The following is an 18,323-nucleotide window of genomic DNA, read 5'->3' on the forward strand; positions in this document are numbered from 1 at the left end:
AAACTTAACCGAAGAATTACAAAGGGAGGTGGGAAGGTCATTTATTATAGATATTTTGTGCCTCTTACGGGATACTAATCAATCAAACTTACTGATAATGCCCATTCTCCTACGAGAAATAGGGAACACGTAATTTAAGAAGAAATAAGAGAAGTATTAGAAGAAGAAAGAGTAAAAAGATCTGGGAGCATGCAAATAAAACCACAAAGGCAAAGGATAGCCCTTGCAATAAATAGGACCGTGTGAGGAATCAATCCCAGCTCCTCCATAACATCACCCCAAAGAAATAAGTTCCCTAGCATCTACAAGAACAACAATACTTCACTATCTCAATACCGAAGGCAGAAAAATCAACAGAAGTCAGGAATGTAATGTATATACATTGAACACGTAACAGAACTAAGGAATAAGTAAAAGCTGAACAATACTGCCAAGAGAAAAAGGAGAACCATTATCCATGGAAACTGGATAATCAAAATTCTCCACAGCAGGATACATGTATACAATATGAATTATTTGCCTCATGGTTTCACAACGTTGGTACAAACAAATATGCACACTGGTAAAGAAATATGTATAATTTGCCAGCATGGAGTGATCAACTAAAGAAAAAAACTACACACTGGAAACATACATAAAATTAAAAATAATAACAAGAACAACAACAATAACAGTAATAGCCATTGCAACAACAATGATGATGATAACGCATTGTTGTAATTGGTTATCTCCAAACCAAGAGAGAGAAAAATGTAGGAAAACCTCCAATGAAAACAATTACAACACCAACACCCACAACAATAATAGTAATTAACCATTGTTTAAATTCGCCATCTCCAAACCCCAGAGAGAAACTATTAGAGGAAAATCTCCATAACTTTGGCCAAGGAAATAACAAATTGCTACCACAACAAAATTACAGGGGGCGTTGAATCTAAATGATCACCTTCCCACAGCCACTCTGCCAGCATGTCCAAAAACAAATTGCGCCATAGTCCACTAAAACCTCTCTGTCAGTTCAAAAGGGAGGTACGGAGAATGTTGAAGATCTGGAAAATCCCAGCAACTGCGACAAAAGCATAGGTTGCACACCAAACCCCAGCCGCAAACAAGAATCTCAGTACATCAGTGTAGGCCATGAACACTGCACCGCCGCAATGCCTGAATTGCTATCGCCAAGAGAAACCTCACACTATAGCAGAAAGCAAAACGTCACTATTCCAATCAGATTTTCCACTCAATCACAGCAGAGTGACTCTTGGCATCATCAGAAATCAATACGGTTGCACTGCAACCGATCGTTGATTTGATAGAAATAGTATTGAGAAGTCGAAAATGATCGATCGAATATACAAAACCCTAAGCGACAATGCGTATATGTAGAGGCGTACTGCCGAGGCAAAGAGTTTCCTCCATTGACCGACAGAAGAGATGCCAGATGAGCAAAGTGAGATAGAGAGAAATGGAAGACTTCTTTTCCTCCACGTACGCCAAAAGCATATTTTTGCTCCAGCCGTGGGACGATGTTTGGTTCCGGGGTTATGCTGTCCCTAGTGAGTTATCCAGCAGTGGTCATGCTGTTTGGTTCAGAATAGGCTTTTCTCCATCTTGACCGCCCAATTTCAGATTGGGGTCATGGGTCAAAGGGTGCACCCGGACCCATGACCCCAAAGGGTGCACCCGGACCCATGACCCCCTTTGGGGAGGGGAGGGGGGGGGGGGGGGGGGGGGGGTCAGGCTTTATAAAGCGGGTCGGTAAATAAAGTCGGGTTTGGGGCATTTTGCCCCCCTTTCCCTGGTTTCAGATGAACAAGGACGGTGGTCGGGTGTTGGCTCGGTTATCGTCTACGACTTTCTGCGGCGAAGGATTGGATTCTATGAAATGAAAGTACGACCCCCTAGCATAGAACGATTATATATATATAACAGGAGGAATTTGGGAACCGACTACAAGTAAACCACTAGAGAGGTCTATGTAACCTGGCGGACTCAGAAGGAGCTCTCTTTCCAAGCGACGGCGATTTTTGATTCCAGCGTTTGAGGTAAGTGTTGTTTACAATTCCTAGTGCATTACACACATATATATACATACAGACATATAAACAGTCCTCCAATCAACGCCTAGTGTAGCTTGATTCAATCAATTTTAGCTTTCTGGGGTTTGTGATAGTAACTTAAGTCGGTTTTTTGTAATCACATGATTCTGATATCATCTTAAGCACCAATGGCCTATATTTCCTGTTTAACAACCGTGTTCTGCATGTATGCACCGTGTTCTGCCTATGCTCCATGTGCCCATGCAACGAGTTTTGCTGAAAGGTAGACTTATCACATACTAAGAGAAAGACCTGCGATTTTATTCTTTTTGGTATGGACTTGTCAAAGAAAAAACTAATTGAATCGGATTACTTCCTCGGGTCAACATTAATTGGGAAAATCGTTGGAATCTAGTTTTTAGTTTGAAGGGATGCGTAGCACTGGGAACATGTTTGGCTTAAAGCAGGTGGATGAATCAATCACGTGATATGCAAATTCGGGTTTACTAGTATTGGAATTTTATAATTGCATGTCTGTGATCATTTCCTGTTAGTTCTGAACCATCACAGAATGTGGCACAGTATTAAGAGTTGACAACGATCATAAGAGTTAGTGACCTGATCCTTCCATTTTCCTGCACGCGTGCGTGAATCAAGTAAGACAATAAAATGGGGAAAGTTGTTTTGGAACTCTGGTTTGAGTGTACTTCTGGTTCTTTAGAACTCCTGCTGCTTATTGGGCTGAGATATCAAAACAGATGTTAATGATGAGAGTCTTGAATTTCATGCTACCTTTTCAACATTGTATATGGCACTGGAAATATTCTTCTTCTTTTTCTTTGTTAGGGTCTTAATATGGTAATAAAATCACTTCTCAGTATGGCCTAAAGGGAGAATCATCCGTTTGTGGCCCCTTTGGAGGGAAAATAGGCTTCATTCCAAGATGGTGGAAGATAACAAGAAGCCTAAAAAGTGAAAGCGATAGCAGTCAAGGGAGTGAGGGAGTAATGGGGATAGAGAGAGGCTAACCAAAAAAGGCTTCTTTTGGATGCGAAGAGATTAAGACCTGTTATTGATTATAGAATCAGCTTTTTGAGTGCAAAATTTCCTATGCTCTAGCGGAGACGTTACCCTGTGCCCCACCCTCTATAGCTTGAAAATTTTGAAGGGAAAAGGCACTATTGAATATGGTGTTGCAATTCTCAGGCAATGGTGGAGGTGTTCAAATGTAATATTCAAGTATAAGAAGGTTCAAAGCACCATGTGCCTTTTTCATTTTCAAGTTTATCAAGGGGGACAAGTGTCTTGGCTGCCTATAAACTTTAGCTGTTGAGCCAAATATTTTAAGTTCTGTGTAGGGGTGCCCACAACTATATTATAATCCCTAGTATGCTTTCTACTTTGGCTGCGATGAGAGTGTCGCTGAGACTTTTTCTTACTTACATGTTACTCTCCACTTAGGTTACAGGAGAGAACATCAAGGTGCCTATGCTTGTTGGGCAGTTGCTAAACAGACCTGAGGTTGCAGATTATGTTTTTTCAAGTAGAAGGGGGGTGCATGCTTCTAGAGGTTTGCTGGGCCAAAGCAAAGGGTATGCTTTCAGCATGTTTGGGAAGCAGATAGAAGATTTCATGGGGAATTCATCTAAGTGCCTAATTTCGAGGTAAGGCGCCATATGCTCTAGTTAGTGTTAATGTGGATGAACCATAACTAAGGAGCAAGTGGGCAGATGTAATTGGTCCATGTCTTCATGAGGATCCATGCAGAGGATTATGGCTATAACATGCCACACAGGATATTTGTCTCACCTACTGTCTTGATTCTACTTATTACCTCAGTTAATTTGGACCATTGCTTAGTTTTCATCAAAAAATTGCTTAGCTCACATTTTAGATAGCAAGTGCAATCTAACGCTGCTGCACTGCTTACTGGATGATTGAGTTGTGAACTGTGCTGCCCGTGTACTATTAGTCAAACAATAATAGCAATAATAATGATGATAGTGATATCTACTCTCAGGTGAGCGATTTGTGCTCGATATTATGTTTTTGAGCTCGACGGTTTTACATGAGTTGATTGGCTCTAAATTTTGATTTACAATATTACCTCTGAATTTAGGAGTGTTCAAAAATATCGTTGGACCGTGATTTTCGGCCAAATCGCACCAGACCGGACCAAACTGGTCGGTTTTTAGAACTGGCGATTCGGTTCGGTCCGGAGAACTTTCAGACCGCACGTTTGGAAGACTGGGCATACATTTTATAAAATTAAAAAAATAATAATATAAACTATAAAATGGCAGAAACCCCAGAACTCACCCAAAGGCCAACGCCCCCCACCGCACCCTCTTGCTCTCCTCTTTGCCATTTCCATCGGACCATCGCCGATCGGCCCCAACCCACCGACGGCCCCACGCTGTCGCAGTCGGCAGCACCCTTTCTGATCCCTCACTCCGAAGTCGATCGGCCCCAGTCCCACCATAGCCCACCGTTGTCGCAGGCTTGAGCGCCCTCTCGGCTCTCCCATTCCGATCGCCCGTCGCCCCATTTTCTTCCTCCTCCCATTCCCATCTCCGGTCGCTGGTCGTGTTGCTGTTTGAATCGCGGCATAATCGCAATAGGTATTCTCTCTCTCTCTCTCTCTCTCTGTTGATTATGCAATGTTTGGAACATAGGGCGTGCTCTGGCCTTTGGGTGAGTTGTAGTGCGGGTCTTCAACATCACGAAGCTGTTAAGTTCAGTAGCATCGATCTTGTGTTGAGGAAACCGCGGAAACCGAACCGCAAAATGCAGTGCGGTTCGGTGCGGTTTTTTCACACCAAATCAAACCACCGCTCGGTTTGATTATGAAGAAAACCGAGCTTGCGGTTCGGTGCATTAAACCGGCTCAAAACCGGCCAGACCGAACCGCGAACACCCCTACTTCACATGCATAAACTTCAAAGTTTGTAGCCTAACATTGTTTATTTTTTTCAACTTCTTTAGTTATAAAAGTGGCTTTCCTTATGAAAGCTAGAAACAAATGGTAGAAAATGAAAACAGAAAGAGTCAAACCTGTAGTAGTGAATTATCCAAGGAAGATTATTGAACATTTCATCTTTCTTTTCCTAATTTGAAAGTTCTAGTTTCCTAGCAGCTATGTGTTTTTCGCTTTATGTGCTTGGAGCTATTCCTTTTAACCAGAGCATTTTCATCTTCAGCTAGCAGCTCCTAACTTTAGTGTGAAATCTGTTTCTAGCTGCATCTCTTGGAATGGATCCTTGTATTCATCATTTGATTTTAAATGCCAATGCTTAGTCACAAAAATATTGTGCATTTGTTTTTGTTTTTTGTTTTTTGAGAAATAACAAAACACACACACACACACAAAAGCATCTAGGGTTGAACCCTATACCAAAGAAGATGGGGAAACCAGAGATTCTCAGTATCATATTTTAGCCTTGGAGAGAGAGAATGCAGCATAACTGCTGTCGGAGTACCTGAACTTATCATTGTTTTGAATCCAGTGAACTAGTATCCACATTTATCAGCCAGACAACACGCAAAGGCTGGAAAAGAAATCCTTCAAAGCTAGTATTTGAAGGAAGTTTCTAGATAGTGAAAGTTAATGGCAGGCTCAGTATCCTGAAGTGGAGTTTTGACATTGTATTAAAGCAACACCTGCGTAATTTTATTTTCAAATTGCTATTACTTGATTTCTTACCCTTTTAGAATGTTTTGCAAAATTTTAATAATTATGGGCCTTAAATATGCTAGATGGTTACAATAGGTTATGTGATGTAAGAATTGTGTGTTTAATCAACCCAAACTTCAATGACTGACATTCAGTTATTATCTACTGGAAAATATTTTTATGTTCAGGTGTTAAATGGTTAACTTATTTCTGTCTGAATCTTATTGGGCTGGTGATGGGGACATTGAGTCTGTTAAGCAACTGATATCCCTGTTAAACAAGCTGCAGTCAGTTATCTGGTCCCTTCTTATGTCATGTGGAGGCCGTTCTGAGGCTCGATTATGGCTTTGCAACAATCTTTCAAGCTTAAAGTCTATTACTCCCCACCATTATCGCGGGCTATTTGTGAAGATATTGAGATCCAAGCCACTGAAGCGGAGCCTAGCAACTCAAGTTTTGCAAATGATCTTTGAGAAGCACCCACAGAAAGCAGGGTCTATCCTAGCCAAGAAAAGTCACCTTCTGGAGGATTTTTTCAAGAGTGAGTTTGTTTTTGCATAAAATTTTTCTCCCCACCCCTCTTTAATTGTATGACGTATTATTGTTCCAATTGTAAATCTAGCCGATCCCACTTAATGAGATTAAGGCTTGTGAATGATGATGATGTTGAGAATATAAACAATAGTATATAAAAAATATCCCTGTCTAGCTATTTAGGCTTTATATAATAAATATCCCTCTTAGCCGTTTAGGCTTTTAGGAGAGCTGGTGGTCAATAATTTAACACAAATTATTTGGTTGTAGGCTCAACCTAGTTCTCGTGAATCAAGCTTTGACATTTATTAAGATAATATTGAAGATTCTCTTGTGGTTGATTATAACAATTAATGGATAGACAACACCTTTAGGCAGTTGGCACAAATTCAAATGCCTCAGCTCGCCAAAGTGAAAGAATGCAAGTCCCCAGTCAGCCACTTAATGCAAATAGTGCTGAAGGTTTGGTCTGTAAACAATCCAACCTTCCAAACACAACATTGATGGTAGACTATTGAATGACCTTATTTGGTCCCTTTTCTGCATATTGTAAAATTGCTTTGCAACAGCATGCCAATAAATATGCATTAGGGGTTGTGTTATGGACTCAGCTTTTCACATGAAATTTCATGGAGTTCTTATTATGCTATTAATCTTGGATACTGCAGAAAATCCAAGGAGAATCTTGCAATGGTTTTCTAATTTTTCGAATAGTGGGAATTTGGGGCATAAAAAAGGTGCCAAGGCATTGTCTCAATTTGCTTTTGTCAATCGTGACATCTGTTGGGAGGAGCTTGAATGGAAAGGGAAACATGGACAATCTCCTGCTGTGGTTGCTACAAAGCCTCATTACTTCCTTGATTTGGATGTCCAAAGAACAGTGGAAAATTTTCTTGAAAATGTGCCTGAATTTTGGTCATCAAATGAGTTTTCTGATTCATTAGAAGATGGTGAAATTTTGTACATTGATACAAAATTTTTTGTAGATCTTTTCATTGATTTGATGTTCAAGGAAGATTCAAGTGAAGTATGGGAAGTCATAAATGAATTTCTTGTGGAAGAATCTTTCTCTTCTTTATGTCAACACCTACTTATTATTCTTGAAGAAAGAGACTTGCGTGTTTTCTTGGAATCATTACGTGGAGTTCTCAATCGAAGGATTGAATCAGTAGATGTTGGTAACCCACCAGATTGGCTTGAGATTATTCTTTTAAATAGCAATGAGTCTGTATCTATCGATCACCTACTCCTCCTAAATGCAATTATAAGTCAGGGGCGCCAGCTTCTGCGCCTTGTACATGAAGAGGAAGAACAGGAGAAAAGAGCAACAATCAAAGACCTTGTCATGCAGATCTGCACTTTCTCAAGTCATCTTAGTAGTTTGGCCCCAACAATAAAAGGATGCTCTACAGCCCCAGTGAAATGGTTGGGTATACTATCTTGGGCTATTCATTACAGATTATCAGAGGCATTCCAGACTCCAGAATCCTGGGAATCACTGTTCACCGGTAATGGTATAAGTTTTTGCAAGTCCAATAAATATGAGTTGTTACATCATGATGGATTTTCAGAAGACTGGGAATCTGATACGGATGAAAGAATTTCAATTAGAGTCGGACAAAGGAAGCGAGAAAAACATAGAAAGAAGAGGAGAAAAAACCTGGATGATGATAACTATGACATTGCACTACTGGATCCTGATACATCAGAGAATAGGTTGGGCTTGCAATCTAGGGCTGGCAGTTGGTTGCTTTCTATTGATGGGTACACTACAGAATGGAGCAGTGTAAGTTCATGATTCATCTCTGTTTAAATTCTTAATTTTCTTTATACATGGCATCAATTCTTTTGCCATCATAGATACCCTTTGCAATTCTTTAGGCCAATAATGTTCTATCATCTGTGCTATTTGATTGTGAGGTTACATCTTGCCTTTTGGATTAGCTTGCTTTGTTTACATTTTTGCTAAAGGCAGCACAAAATTTCAGATGTATGAAATAGGTACTAAAGCATCAAGGAATATGAAAAAATTGATTTTAACACGGCATACCAATTTAGTGCCTTTTAGCTGAAGAATTCTTATTATTAGCTTATAATGCCTAGTCATTCTTGCCTTAAAGCTTATTTGTGTGCAAAAATCTTGTCTAATCAACTGTTTTTGCTGGCTTTTTTGAAAAAAATTACTTGGTTACTCTTATGCTTTTTTTGTTTCTTTTGGAGAGACCGAGGGGAAATTTTTTTGTTGTTGGTAGACAAGCATATGTAATTAATTTTCTAATCTTTATAATGTTTTTATAGGCGGATTTACCAGAACATCTATCAAAGCATTGCTTTTCTACCTGGATGAAGTGGCTTTTAGCAAGATGGAGAGACAAGGCATAGTTCTTTCAGCATGGACTCGTAAAGGATTCCATCTTATATGGTTCAAGTAATTTGTCTTACACTCTTCTTTTCCGCCTCATTTAACTGATCCCGTTTAGTACCTACCTGGGGTTTGGCTCTTGTGTGCTTTGCTAATCACATTCTTTTTACCCGATAATTCTAACAGTCGATCCTCACACATTCAAAGTGTGAACCTTGGAGGCACGGAGATAATGGAACCATTCAAAGGTCGCTTAGGCTATTAGTTTGATATGTACTTTGCTGAAGACACCCCGAGCCCTTACAACGACCCGTGTTGATCCTAGTCTGCAAGACGATGGTCCTCAAGCACTTCATGGCCTCATCCGATGGCATCTGGCCTTGAGCTGGCATTCGAGACCGTTTTCGAGTGGTTTACTTGAGTTTTGAATTGTGTTGACATTAGGTGGGAAACTGGAATATACTTACTATTTGTCTCCATGAATACATCTGCATTATGTAGTTATAAGTTTTTGTGATAGTGAGGCAGTTGCAACTTGCAGGTAGAAAGCTCAGGCAGTAACGACACGACAGAGCATGAAGTAGTTGATAGTAGGGGACGAGGAACAAGGAACCGTTGCACTAGGCTTTGCTACTCTCTGGTGCATTTCAAATGCTCCATGGATCCAATAGAATGACCACAAAATGATCACTTATTTGGGTACCGAACGGCAAGTCAAGGCGTCTGCCTAATGTTTGACGCTGGATCAATTCAAGCTCTCTACGTGTCTGGTGCTTTTCTATTTATTTAGTCTTTTTGGCATTACCGTGAGCTTTTCGTAATCGTTCTAATCGTAAAACTTGCGGGGAAAAATGTTTATGTAATAATCATTTATTTCTTTAGAAATGCTTTTTTTTTCCTTGGAAATGTTTTTTAGTGATGTTGTGTTTAACCAATGATTAAAAAAACTATTTTAAAAATAAAATATAAAAAAAATTAATAAAAAATGTTTATGTAGTTAATACCTTTTAATAAGAGTAATGTTAATAATTTAGACGAGAGTAATTCTATTTTTAACTTCTACTTCTTATTTACAGTAAAAATTCTTAAATTTTACTATTACTTAACGGCATAGAAATAATTTTCGTTACTAGTAAAACTGTTGTTTTTAAAAAAATTTGGCTAAACATCATAAGAACTTTCAAAAATGCTCTTATTTTTTAAAATATACTTTCCCGCTCCTCGTTGCACAACTAAAAAAAATTATTTAATTAGAATTTAGTAAATTTTAATATTTAATAGAAAATTTTTAACATTTAATATTTGTTATTAGACTAATCAAAGGATGTCCCATCAATGATTCCCCCAACTCAATGGATCACTTTAACAACAACATCCTCAAACAAGTCGTAATTCTCACCCAACATAATCAAGTTGGGTAGTATTTGTCAATGAGACAAAACCAGTTGAAAGCCTGACATGCATGCAATCACTTACCTGCAATGGATATGTAATACAACAGTAGAGACGAAAACATCATGAGCCTTAAATCTCATTTTGTGGCAATACAATAGTGGTAAAATTACAAACCTTAGTCCCATTAAGTGGGTCGACCATGCAGTACAACAGCCAGAACAGTAAATCAGGGATCTGAACATGATACAGGAAGTGGAATAGCATAAACCCACACAATGAATTTGATGTCATTCTTTCAACAGTTTCACCAGCCAAGAGAGAACCTCCCACTCTGGTCCCCATCAAAGTCATAAAAGACTCAACACATGCGATAGAGCAATTTGTAGTTTCTTTATGGGGACCAAGAATGTCTGCAGGCTCCACTGGGTCTTAAAGAGCTTCATTTTGTGTCGACCATGAAGAAGCATCACCATTTCCAAGCCCTGCAAGTAAGGAGAGAACAAAAATTACACTAAACATATGTTGGAGAGGACCCCGATGCAGGTGAGGATATATGTTTTGTTTTCCCAGACTTGAGAAAAGTATATAAAATGCCCAAATTGTTAATATTGAAAAACAGTAAAACACAAATAACTATGAGCCACGAAACATAGCCAGGCCTGCAAGGAATACAGCATTCATCGAGCATGCTTGACATGAGTCCAAAAGTGTCCTATTACCTCTTCTAGAACCGGACAAACTTTGCACACATGAAGAGAGTTTGATGAAAAGGTATGAAGAAAGTTATATGGGAGCCAACAATTGTATAAAGCATGAATTCTGGATTTTCATGCATAATCTGCACCATATTGTAATTATTTTGTTATTTCTGTTTAGCCGTATCCATATGATACTGCATTTTCTTAACTCTGCTTCTAAGACTATTGAGTCAATATCAGTGAAAGATGTACTTCAAAAGAATATTCATTGTTCAAATTGACAGCAAAGAGTACTGAAGACAAAATAGGATATACAAACAAGGACCATGAGCAATCATATATTGAAGTTTGATCTACAATAACATATGGAGCCTTAATCCCACTAGGACATGAATTCTAGCACATTGAAGTTTGATCTGAGCAGTCCTATTCCACATTCAAGCAAGTTACCAGTTATCTACATATAATTATAAAAGAATAGAACTTACTCAATGGTGTGAATGCTGGAAATCTCACATATTTGGGACAATTGTTGGAAGAAGGAATGTCATCTTGACTGCTAAATGTAATTACACAATCCCGAGGCTGAAATAATGTTAAATCATCAAAACATCGAGATGTGAATCTAAACAAGGATATTCTGCAAACAAAAATATCAAATGACAATGACGAATTCAAGCTTCTAACATGATACATATGGATCCTACTTCTCTTGGCTCCCTCCTCAAATTCTAGGGAAAAAGTTACTTTCACGTATTATATATTGCACATATGGTAGTGGGTAACTTCGAATCTCTTAGTTTGACCAGTATCACCTAAGAAGTAGTAGTGTATGTTTTTCATATTTTTTTCATATGAATTGGAACTCATTTTCTTCTCAAAGAAAAGTCAGGAATCTCATGTGTCCGCCTGTGTATGCAGTATGCACAGATTCTGTTCTTTTCTCTAGCTTAATTTTGGTCTAGAATGGATGATCATCTTTATTTAGTTTTTCTGTTTATATTGATTGAACTCCACAAGTAGAACTGTCTCAGGCAAAAGTAGTCAACATCTCAGTGGGCCCCCTAAAACAAGAAGCTTTGTCTGCAAGTCCACCATGCAAGCATGCACGTGTGGCAGATTGTGAAGCAAGAAGTGGGCAAGTTATACCTTAAAATCCTTGTAAAAGCATAATCTCAGTTCCTCCACTGCACCATCAGAGCAAGTCAGTGATGGTGTTGCATGGAAGGCATTTTGGATTGTGGAGATAATGCCTCCAAGAGGATATCTCTCAGAGTTTGAAGGGACATATCCAGCATCATTCAGAACTTTCTGTTGCCATAAAGTGCAAACTATTAGTCATCTAATGAACAGAACAAAGAAAATCAGATAAGAAAAATGAATTCATTATGTCAAATACCTTTCTTGCACAATGTCATTAATTTACATAAGTTTTTTAAGTAATTTATGCAGCCTGATTTCTATCCTTAAGACCAAAAGTGGTTCATTACTGTTTATTTCCTCAATATATGTGGGTCATAGTACAAGACCCTTCAAATTAAAACAGAGAAAAAACACATTGAGATTAAAATATAAACTACAGTAATCAAGCATAAAAGCATAGTATAAAGTAATATTTATCACCCATATACTGATGACAAAACCAAGGCTTGGCATGGGCAACCACAAGAATACCTTGGTCCATTAATTCAAGACTCTGTCACTTATATTGCATTATTATTCATGGTTCTTGGAAAAGGAGAGTGGGGGAGACATTTTTGGTTTAGTGGTATAATGGTTGGGTTTCCAAGGTGGGAAAGCAAGTTTTGGGCCTTAGAGCACCAATTTCATGCATATTATGCCTCTATGCTATCTTCTCTTTTTCCTCAGACGCATTTTCATTGGCTTCAATACACACTTCCAGCATGTGTCACTACATTGAACCACCAGGCTTTATTTTGCATCTGGCTTAAAGGTTAAGAGCAAACTGAGCAGAAGCATATTACACAAGATGCAGAACAGAGAAGATGGACTTAAGAAACTACTAGACAGAATGAATAAAAATGAATTGCTTTCTTCAGATCTGATTCATCTGTCTCTTCTTGAACTTCTCCTTTTCATCTTCTCCTTTTCCCTTCCCCCAGCTTCTTTTCTCTCTTCTCTCTCTGGTTTTTCCCCTCTCTTCTTCTACTTTCTGCAACTTCTTCTCTGTCCCACATCAATAGCTTTTCTCATATTTGCTAATAACTAATTATTGTATTGACTTCAATGTGAAGTTAAAGGGTTTAAATAGAAAAATCGGAAGTTCAAGTTGACATTGGAAAATGGTGTAAAGCTGAAAGGACAATTTGATAATTGGCTTTTGTCAGAATGCCATCAGATGTTGCATTCCTTGGCAAAGTAAACCTGTTATACAGAAGTGCGTTAAGTGTGCAGCCAGTATGGAAGCATAATACAAAAAACAAAAAAGAGAAACAATTTTGACTGCATACCAAGTAAGAAAAAGGCCATCTACTAAAGAAGAAGAAAAAGAAAGAATGTCATCAGTCACTCTGCATTAGTACTCAAGTGAAGAACAATGTCAAAAACAGCATAAGCACAAAAATTTCCCAATCTTACCGTGACATTATATTTGAAATAGAGGTTAAGGGTTGTCAAAAAGTAATTGTATTCACCCTGAATAACTGGAAACGAACATGTCCCATGCTTTTCTGCAAATGAAAGGCAAAAAGGTGGACTTTAAACTTACTAATAAAAAAAAATGAATCTGAGGGTAAAAAGAAAATTTGGACATGATCTTAACATCATTTACTTTTTCATCAAAAATAATAATAACATTATGAACCTGAAGGCGACAACTACATTTTGGGTTAATCATTTTGGTTGGTCACACCAAAAGAGCACTCAGGTAAAAGTAGAGAAACTTTGTCCACAGATATCTTCATATTGCCATGGTTCAGATGCACTCAACCTAGGTGATCTATTTGCAGTAAATCATCTTAACCTATCACAATTGCATTGACGGTACATGGTAACAAAAGTAGGGGAAAAATGATCATCTAATAGCATCAAACACAGTCAAAAGAACACGGATAGCTTTGCTGCAATACACATGGACTTAATTATCTAATTTATATGTTACATAATATATCTTGATGATCAAAAGGAGCATGGGCATGGATGGGAAATAACTGTGAAATAAAAAAAGAAAAAAGGGTTAGCAATGCATTAAGTCTCAATATTCCTACTAGGATTCAGATGACTCGGGGATTGATTTCCAAATTACCTGCTGTTGCAGGTGTGTAAGAAACTAATAAACATAGCTTAGAGATAGAGTTTGTACATTAGCAATGAACATGTAGCATCACTTCAACTTCAAGAACATTTCATTCATTATAAATGCACATAATAAACATTTCATTAATTACATTGCCAGAGAGTACAGGATGAAGATTACTACCCCACTGTAAATGAATGTCGCCCCATGTAGCCACAGTTGAAATACAAAAAATGTCAGTACCATGGTATAGCATCAGAAACTCAACAAGCAAGCCTACAACGAATAAAGACCTCATGCGCCCAAAATAATCCTTTTCCACCATCACAAGTTGGCCAAGAGTCACAAGTTAATGATGGCCAATACTTCTCTAGGGTGTCAACCAATGTTGAGATCTACAGAAGAGATGAACCAAGCATTGTTAGGAAGTTCGTAAAACATTATATTTGTCTTAGATCAAATTACCACTTTGAAAAATTTGTTAATACACATGCATATATATATATATATATAGAGAGAGAGAGAGAGAGAGAGAGAGAAGTAACAGCACTCTTGAGGGACTTTGAAAGCATGCAATTTTATATGATAGGTTTATTCTTTTCTTTTTAAGAGAATCTAAACTTAATTCATAGCATTTAGACAATGTTCTTTATAGTGCAATCAATGACATGCCCGCTCAAGGTTTCTCATTGTATGTATGGCTTCCCTACTTCATGGTGCAAGATTGATTTTTTGAAGTGAATCTGAACTTAATTCAATTATATATTGCATGAACACATGGCAAGATCCTAAAAAAAACTAAACACATGGCAAGATGATTTATATTATTTATTTTGATAATGCGTTCCTTTTACATCTAGACCAACATGTACAACCCGAAAAATAGAAACAAGAGAGGTATGGAAGAAAATAATCGAAAACGAGGAAGTAGAGTACAAATAAGCACCTCTTTTATGTCAAAATTAGAACAACTGCAACATGCAGGCCAAGTTCCATCATTGTAGTTAGTCCACAGTCCATCTGAAAATTTAAGATACATTAGATACAGAATAAGTACGAACAATAGTAGGCAAATGCCGCAAATCATGGCAATCCATGGACAAGATTTATGGTTGGAGACCAAGGTACACAGGTCAAACTAGCTCTACTGATACACACAAATATGAAGGGGGGAAAAGCAATTCCACCATACTAGGTTCATATTGTAAAAGAAAACACTTACGGATTGTAAACTCAGTTGGAGCATTTGAGCTGAGGAAAAATCATAAAAAATAAAAATTATGAGTATCTTTTTTGCATAACTTCACATAATATAAGAGAATTTAAAAGGGAAAAGTATAAGATTCCTGAAAATACAACAAAATAGTAAGGTACATTCACTATATTTTACCACAATTCCTGGATGTATTAGCCTCAAATATATCATGCTAATTTAGTGGTATAAAGATTTTAGGAAAAAGTACAAAAGCTATTGCTGGTAGGTTTTAACTTATGGCAAACTGTGTTAATTATTTGATCTTTTATGTTGTTAGTTGGGCGGTCACTAGTTTTGGACTCAATATCCAATATATATTTGTTTGTAAACTTTGCTCAACTTCATAGACAAGAAACAATTTAATCATCTCATGTAATACAGTAGTGAGGGTGCCTTGGTGCCTTGATAGCAAAAGTAAGATTCCTCCTTTGTGACTGGAAGGAAACAGGTTCAAGCAGTAGAAACAATCTCTTTGCAGAAATAACAAAGGTAAGGCTGGGTACAAATATGACCCTCCCAACACTCGCAAAGTGGAGAACCTTGTCACTGAGGATGCCCTTTCTATGTAATAAGCAACATCTGCAAAACTGCATGCTTAAAACACTTGTGCCTACACTCCTCTACCAACTCATAACATTTGGGAGGACCTACCTATGGATTTTGTGTTAGGTATCCCTCACACACAACAAGGTGTTGATTATGTTTTTGTTGTGGTTGACATGTTCTCAAAATGTCATACTTCATTCTTTGTTGGAAGATTCTCTCATGCATCTCCTTCTAATTGTTCATTAGGCAGATTGTGAGACTACATGGTGTTTCTCAGTCCTTACTTCATATTAAGACTAAGGTTTTGTTCTCTTTATTGTTTTCAGACCGTTTTCAGTTTTCAATTTTTCAAAACAGTGAAAACGTGTTTACTTTCATACTTTAAAAAACGCATTCTTGAAAATATTGAAAAAATTTGTAAAGAAAACTCAAAACAACAAAAATTCATTTTGACTGTTTTCATCACAAACACGATCAAAATTTCTAAAATGCGAAAAACACTACAAACAAAAAGAACGCGTTTTTAGACACTCAAAACACAAAATTAAAAATGAATTCAAAACTCAAAATCAAAAACTGAAACACAAAGAGAACAACCCCTAAGTTTCTTAGTCACTTACGAACCATGTGGATAGTGTTTCAATAATTCACTCCAACCCAGTAGGGGAATCCATCAATTTGCACAATTGATAATCTAACTCAGAGCATATGTGGAGTGGAGGCAAGTCAACATGATGAGATCATACTTTATCAAATCCTAAATTTCCGTACTAGTGGGTTGCCCATGGCTCCACAGGGAAGTCACAACTCAAATGCAAGCTAGGCATGCTCTGGTTCCTGCAATCTATCAAACCTTCTAGGAAAAAGCATCACGGCAAATAATATAGCTGATCAAGTTCGCAAAATAAAAGAAGGATTCAAGCAAAAATTATAAGAAACTAATGCAAGGTAAAAGCAAGGGTTAAGAACCAACGACAAAAAGAATTTAAGGAAAGAAACACGGAGATGATGTTCGTTTGCAAAGAGTATTTCCACTTGGAACCTGCAACAAACTCAAGCTCAAAAATATGGTTCAAATGAAATATTGAAGAATATCAACCAGCAGCACCTATGCCATTGGTGTTCCAAAATATATGGGAATCTCTAATACTTTTTTCAGTATGGCAGATTCAAATGATAAATGTTACACCTCTGTATCCAGATGTTAACTTGAGTATGAGTCTTTTAAAGTGAAGGGAACTAACATAATATAAAGATGCTAACATATTAGGGAGTTAGGACTTAGGGATCCTTATCGAATGATGATAATATTGAGTTTTTTATATAATAGTACTAATCCATGTGATTGGGAAATTTTTTTTTAAATTTTATCTTACCTTTAAAGGTTTGCTACTCTTGCCAACTATCATGTAGTTGTGTTGGTCTTGTCTGATTTTCCATTTTTCCTAGTATATTTAGAATTGCAGCCCATATAAAGGCATTTGCGGTGGACAAATTGGAATCCATAAAATTTTGCATACTTCTGCAAGTACAATTAATTTAGTTAAAGCGTGGTTAACTCTCCTTACACGCCTTCCACTATGTCAACCTTCTTTAATTATCCAAGATAAGAGCCAATTAGTGATCAATTAATATGCTAACAAACTTCGTGCATCTATTACACGGTAACTAACTACCAATGCATCGCGGTCCTGCTAGGGTTGACAACCAAGCCAGATTCAAGAAAGTTATGAAAAGCTTGTCTGAGAGTAACATTGGAAGATAAAAAGAAAATGAATGAAAAATGTTAACCAAGTAACAATTCTACCACCTGCGAGATAAAAGAGATTGAGGATGATGAAGAGAAGCCGAAGACTACCCAAAATAAAATCTCAAAAATAGACATCAGAACAAAAAGGAAAGGTACCCCACTCATAAAGAACTACAAAGAAACATTTAATCAAACAATGAAACGGCAGAAAGAAAACAAAAACATAATACAATCATGAATAAATGTACAAATACAACAGAACTAGAATCAAGGAATGAATGAAGCTGGAATACCCTCGGCAACAAGCATTGGAGGAACAACAATTGAGGGATCTCCGACAGAGGGTTCCGGGCCATTGAAGAGACAATAAGAAATAATCAAACTCTCTCTGTTCTTGCGCATCTACGACCCGCCGACAGGGATTTGGAACGCAGCCCGACGGCATCAACAAGACCAAGATTTCCAGATAGACAAGGACTTGGAGTAGCGGAGAAGCCATTGCCACAGGCGCTGGCTCTCTGCTCGTGTGTGCTTGGCAGAAGCAATAAGCTGTGCACTGTGCGCGAAGAGATCGCGGGGTACAATTGTAACTTTCTTTTTTCTCCGAGCAGACAAAGCTTGACCATGGTTGACGCTAACATCGCATTTTTATTTCAAAATAATATTAATTGAGTGCCTCAACAGCACTTTTATTATAAAGAATAGTTTATTTATTGTTATTAGTATAATAATTAAATTATAATCACTATATTTTTTGTTTTTAATTTTAAAATATTTTTATTAATAGATAAAATATTGCATAATACGGTACAATTATT

At 37.5% G+C, this 18,323-nt stretch overlaps 2 protein-coding genes and 1 long non-coding RNA gene across 7 annotated transcripts; 1 reads left to right on the forward strand and 2 right to left on the reverse strand.

The window, feature by feature from the left end:
* Positions 1 to 647: 647 nt before the first annotated feature.
* Positions 648 to 4,493, reverse strand: LOC127812223 (uncharacterized). The gene is made up of 2 exons (XR_008025843.1): positions 4,356 to 4,493; positions 648 to 1,192 (listed from the first exon to the last, which is right to left on the reverse strand). It is a non-coding gene; the product is annotated as an uncharacterized LOC127812223 (long non-coding RNA).
* Positions 1,758 to 9,490, forward strand: LOC127812195 (uncharacterized). 5 transcript variants are annotated; one of them, XM_052352598.1, is made up of 6 exons: positions 1,758 to 2,042; positions 5,998 to 6,250; positions 6,912 to 8,029; positions 8,542 to 8,671; positions 8,792 to 9,049; positions 9,147 to 9,490. In XM_052352598.1, exons 2-4 carry the CDS (start codon positions 6,019 to 6,021, stop codon positions 8,623 to 8,625), a joined length of 1,434 nt encoding a protein of 477 aa, XP_052208558.1. In that variant the 5' UTR covers positions 1,758 to 2,042; positions 5,998 to 6,018; the 3' UTR covers positions 8,626 to 8,671; positions 8,792 to 9,049; positions 9,147 to 9,490. The 5 variants fall into 5 exon arrangements, with proteins under 5 accessions (XP_052208558.1, XP_052208539.1, XP_052208524.1 ...); XM_052352579.1 differs by having other exon boundaries at positions 1,759 to 2,042; positions 5,898 to 6,250; positions 9,126 to 9,490; XM_052352564.1 differs by having other exon boundaries at positions 1,759 to 2,042; positions 5,898 to 6,250.
* A 574-nt stretch (positions 9,491 to 10,064) lies between these two features.
* On the reverse strand, positions 10,065 to 18,099 carry LOC127793020 (ribonuclease 2-like). Its single transcript, XM_052323761.1, has 9 exons — positions 17,799 to 18,099; positions 15,177 to 15,205; positions 14,901 to 14,974; positions 14,248 to 14,349; positions 14,138 to 14,141; positions 13,297 to 13,388; positions 11,848 to 12,009; positions 11,187 to 11,283; positions 10,065 to 10,482 (listed from the first exon to the last, which is right to left on the reverse strand). The coding sequence occupies exons 1-9, from the start codon at positions 18,002 to 18,004 to the stop codon at positions 10,430 to 10,432; spliced, it is 819 nt and encodes a 272-aa protein (XP_052179721.1). The 5' UTR covers positions 18,005 to 18,099; the 3' UTR covers positions 10,065 to 10,429.
* Positions 18,100 to 18,323: the final 224 nt, after the last annotated feature.

The sequence above is a fragment of the Diospyros lotus genome, chromosome 1, assembly GCF_014633365.1.
Source record: "Diospyros lotus cultivar Yz01 chromosome 1, ASM1463336v1, whole genome shotgun sequence".
NCBI lineage: Eukaryota > Viridiplantae > Streptophyta > Magnoliopsida > Ericales > Ebenaceae > Diospyros > Diospyros lotus.

Bases quoted from the DNA above. Each gene is read 5' to 3' on its own strand.
- LOC127793020 (XM_052323761.1), bottom strand. From the start codon at position 18,004: ATGGCTTCTCCGCTACTCCAAGTCCTTGTCTATCTGGAAATCTTGGTC. The intron at 11,284-11,847 runs GTATAACTTGCC...ACATTATTTCAG, and splicing joins GCTTTTACAAGGATTTTAAG to CCTCGGGATTGTGTAATTAC. The intron at 10,483-11,186 runs GTAAGTTCTATT...CCTTACTTGCAG, and splicing joins TCCAGCATTCACACCATTGA to GGCTTGGAAATGGTGATGCT.
- LOC127812195 (XM_052352579.1), top strand. From the start codon at position 5,905: ATGGTTAACTTATTTCTGTCTGAATCTTATTGGGCTGGTGATGGGGAC. The intron at 6,251-6,911 runs GTGAGTTTGTTT...TGGATACTGCAG, and splicing joins TCTGGAGGATTTTTTCAAGA to AAAATCCAAGGAGAATCTTG. The intron at 8,030-8,541 runs GTAAGTTCATGA...ATGTTTTTATAG, and splicing joins ACACTACAGAATGGAGCAGT to GCGGATTTACCAGAACATCT.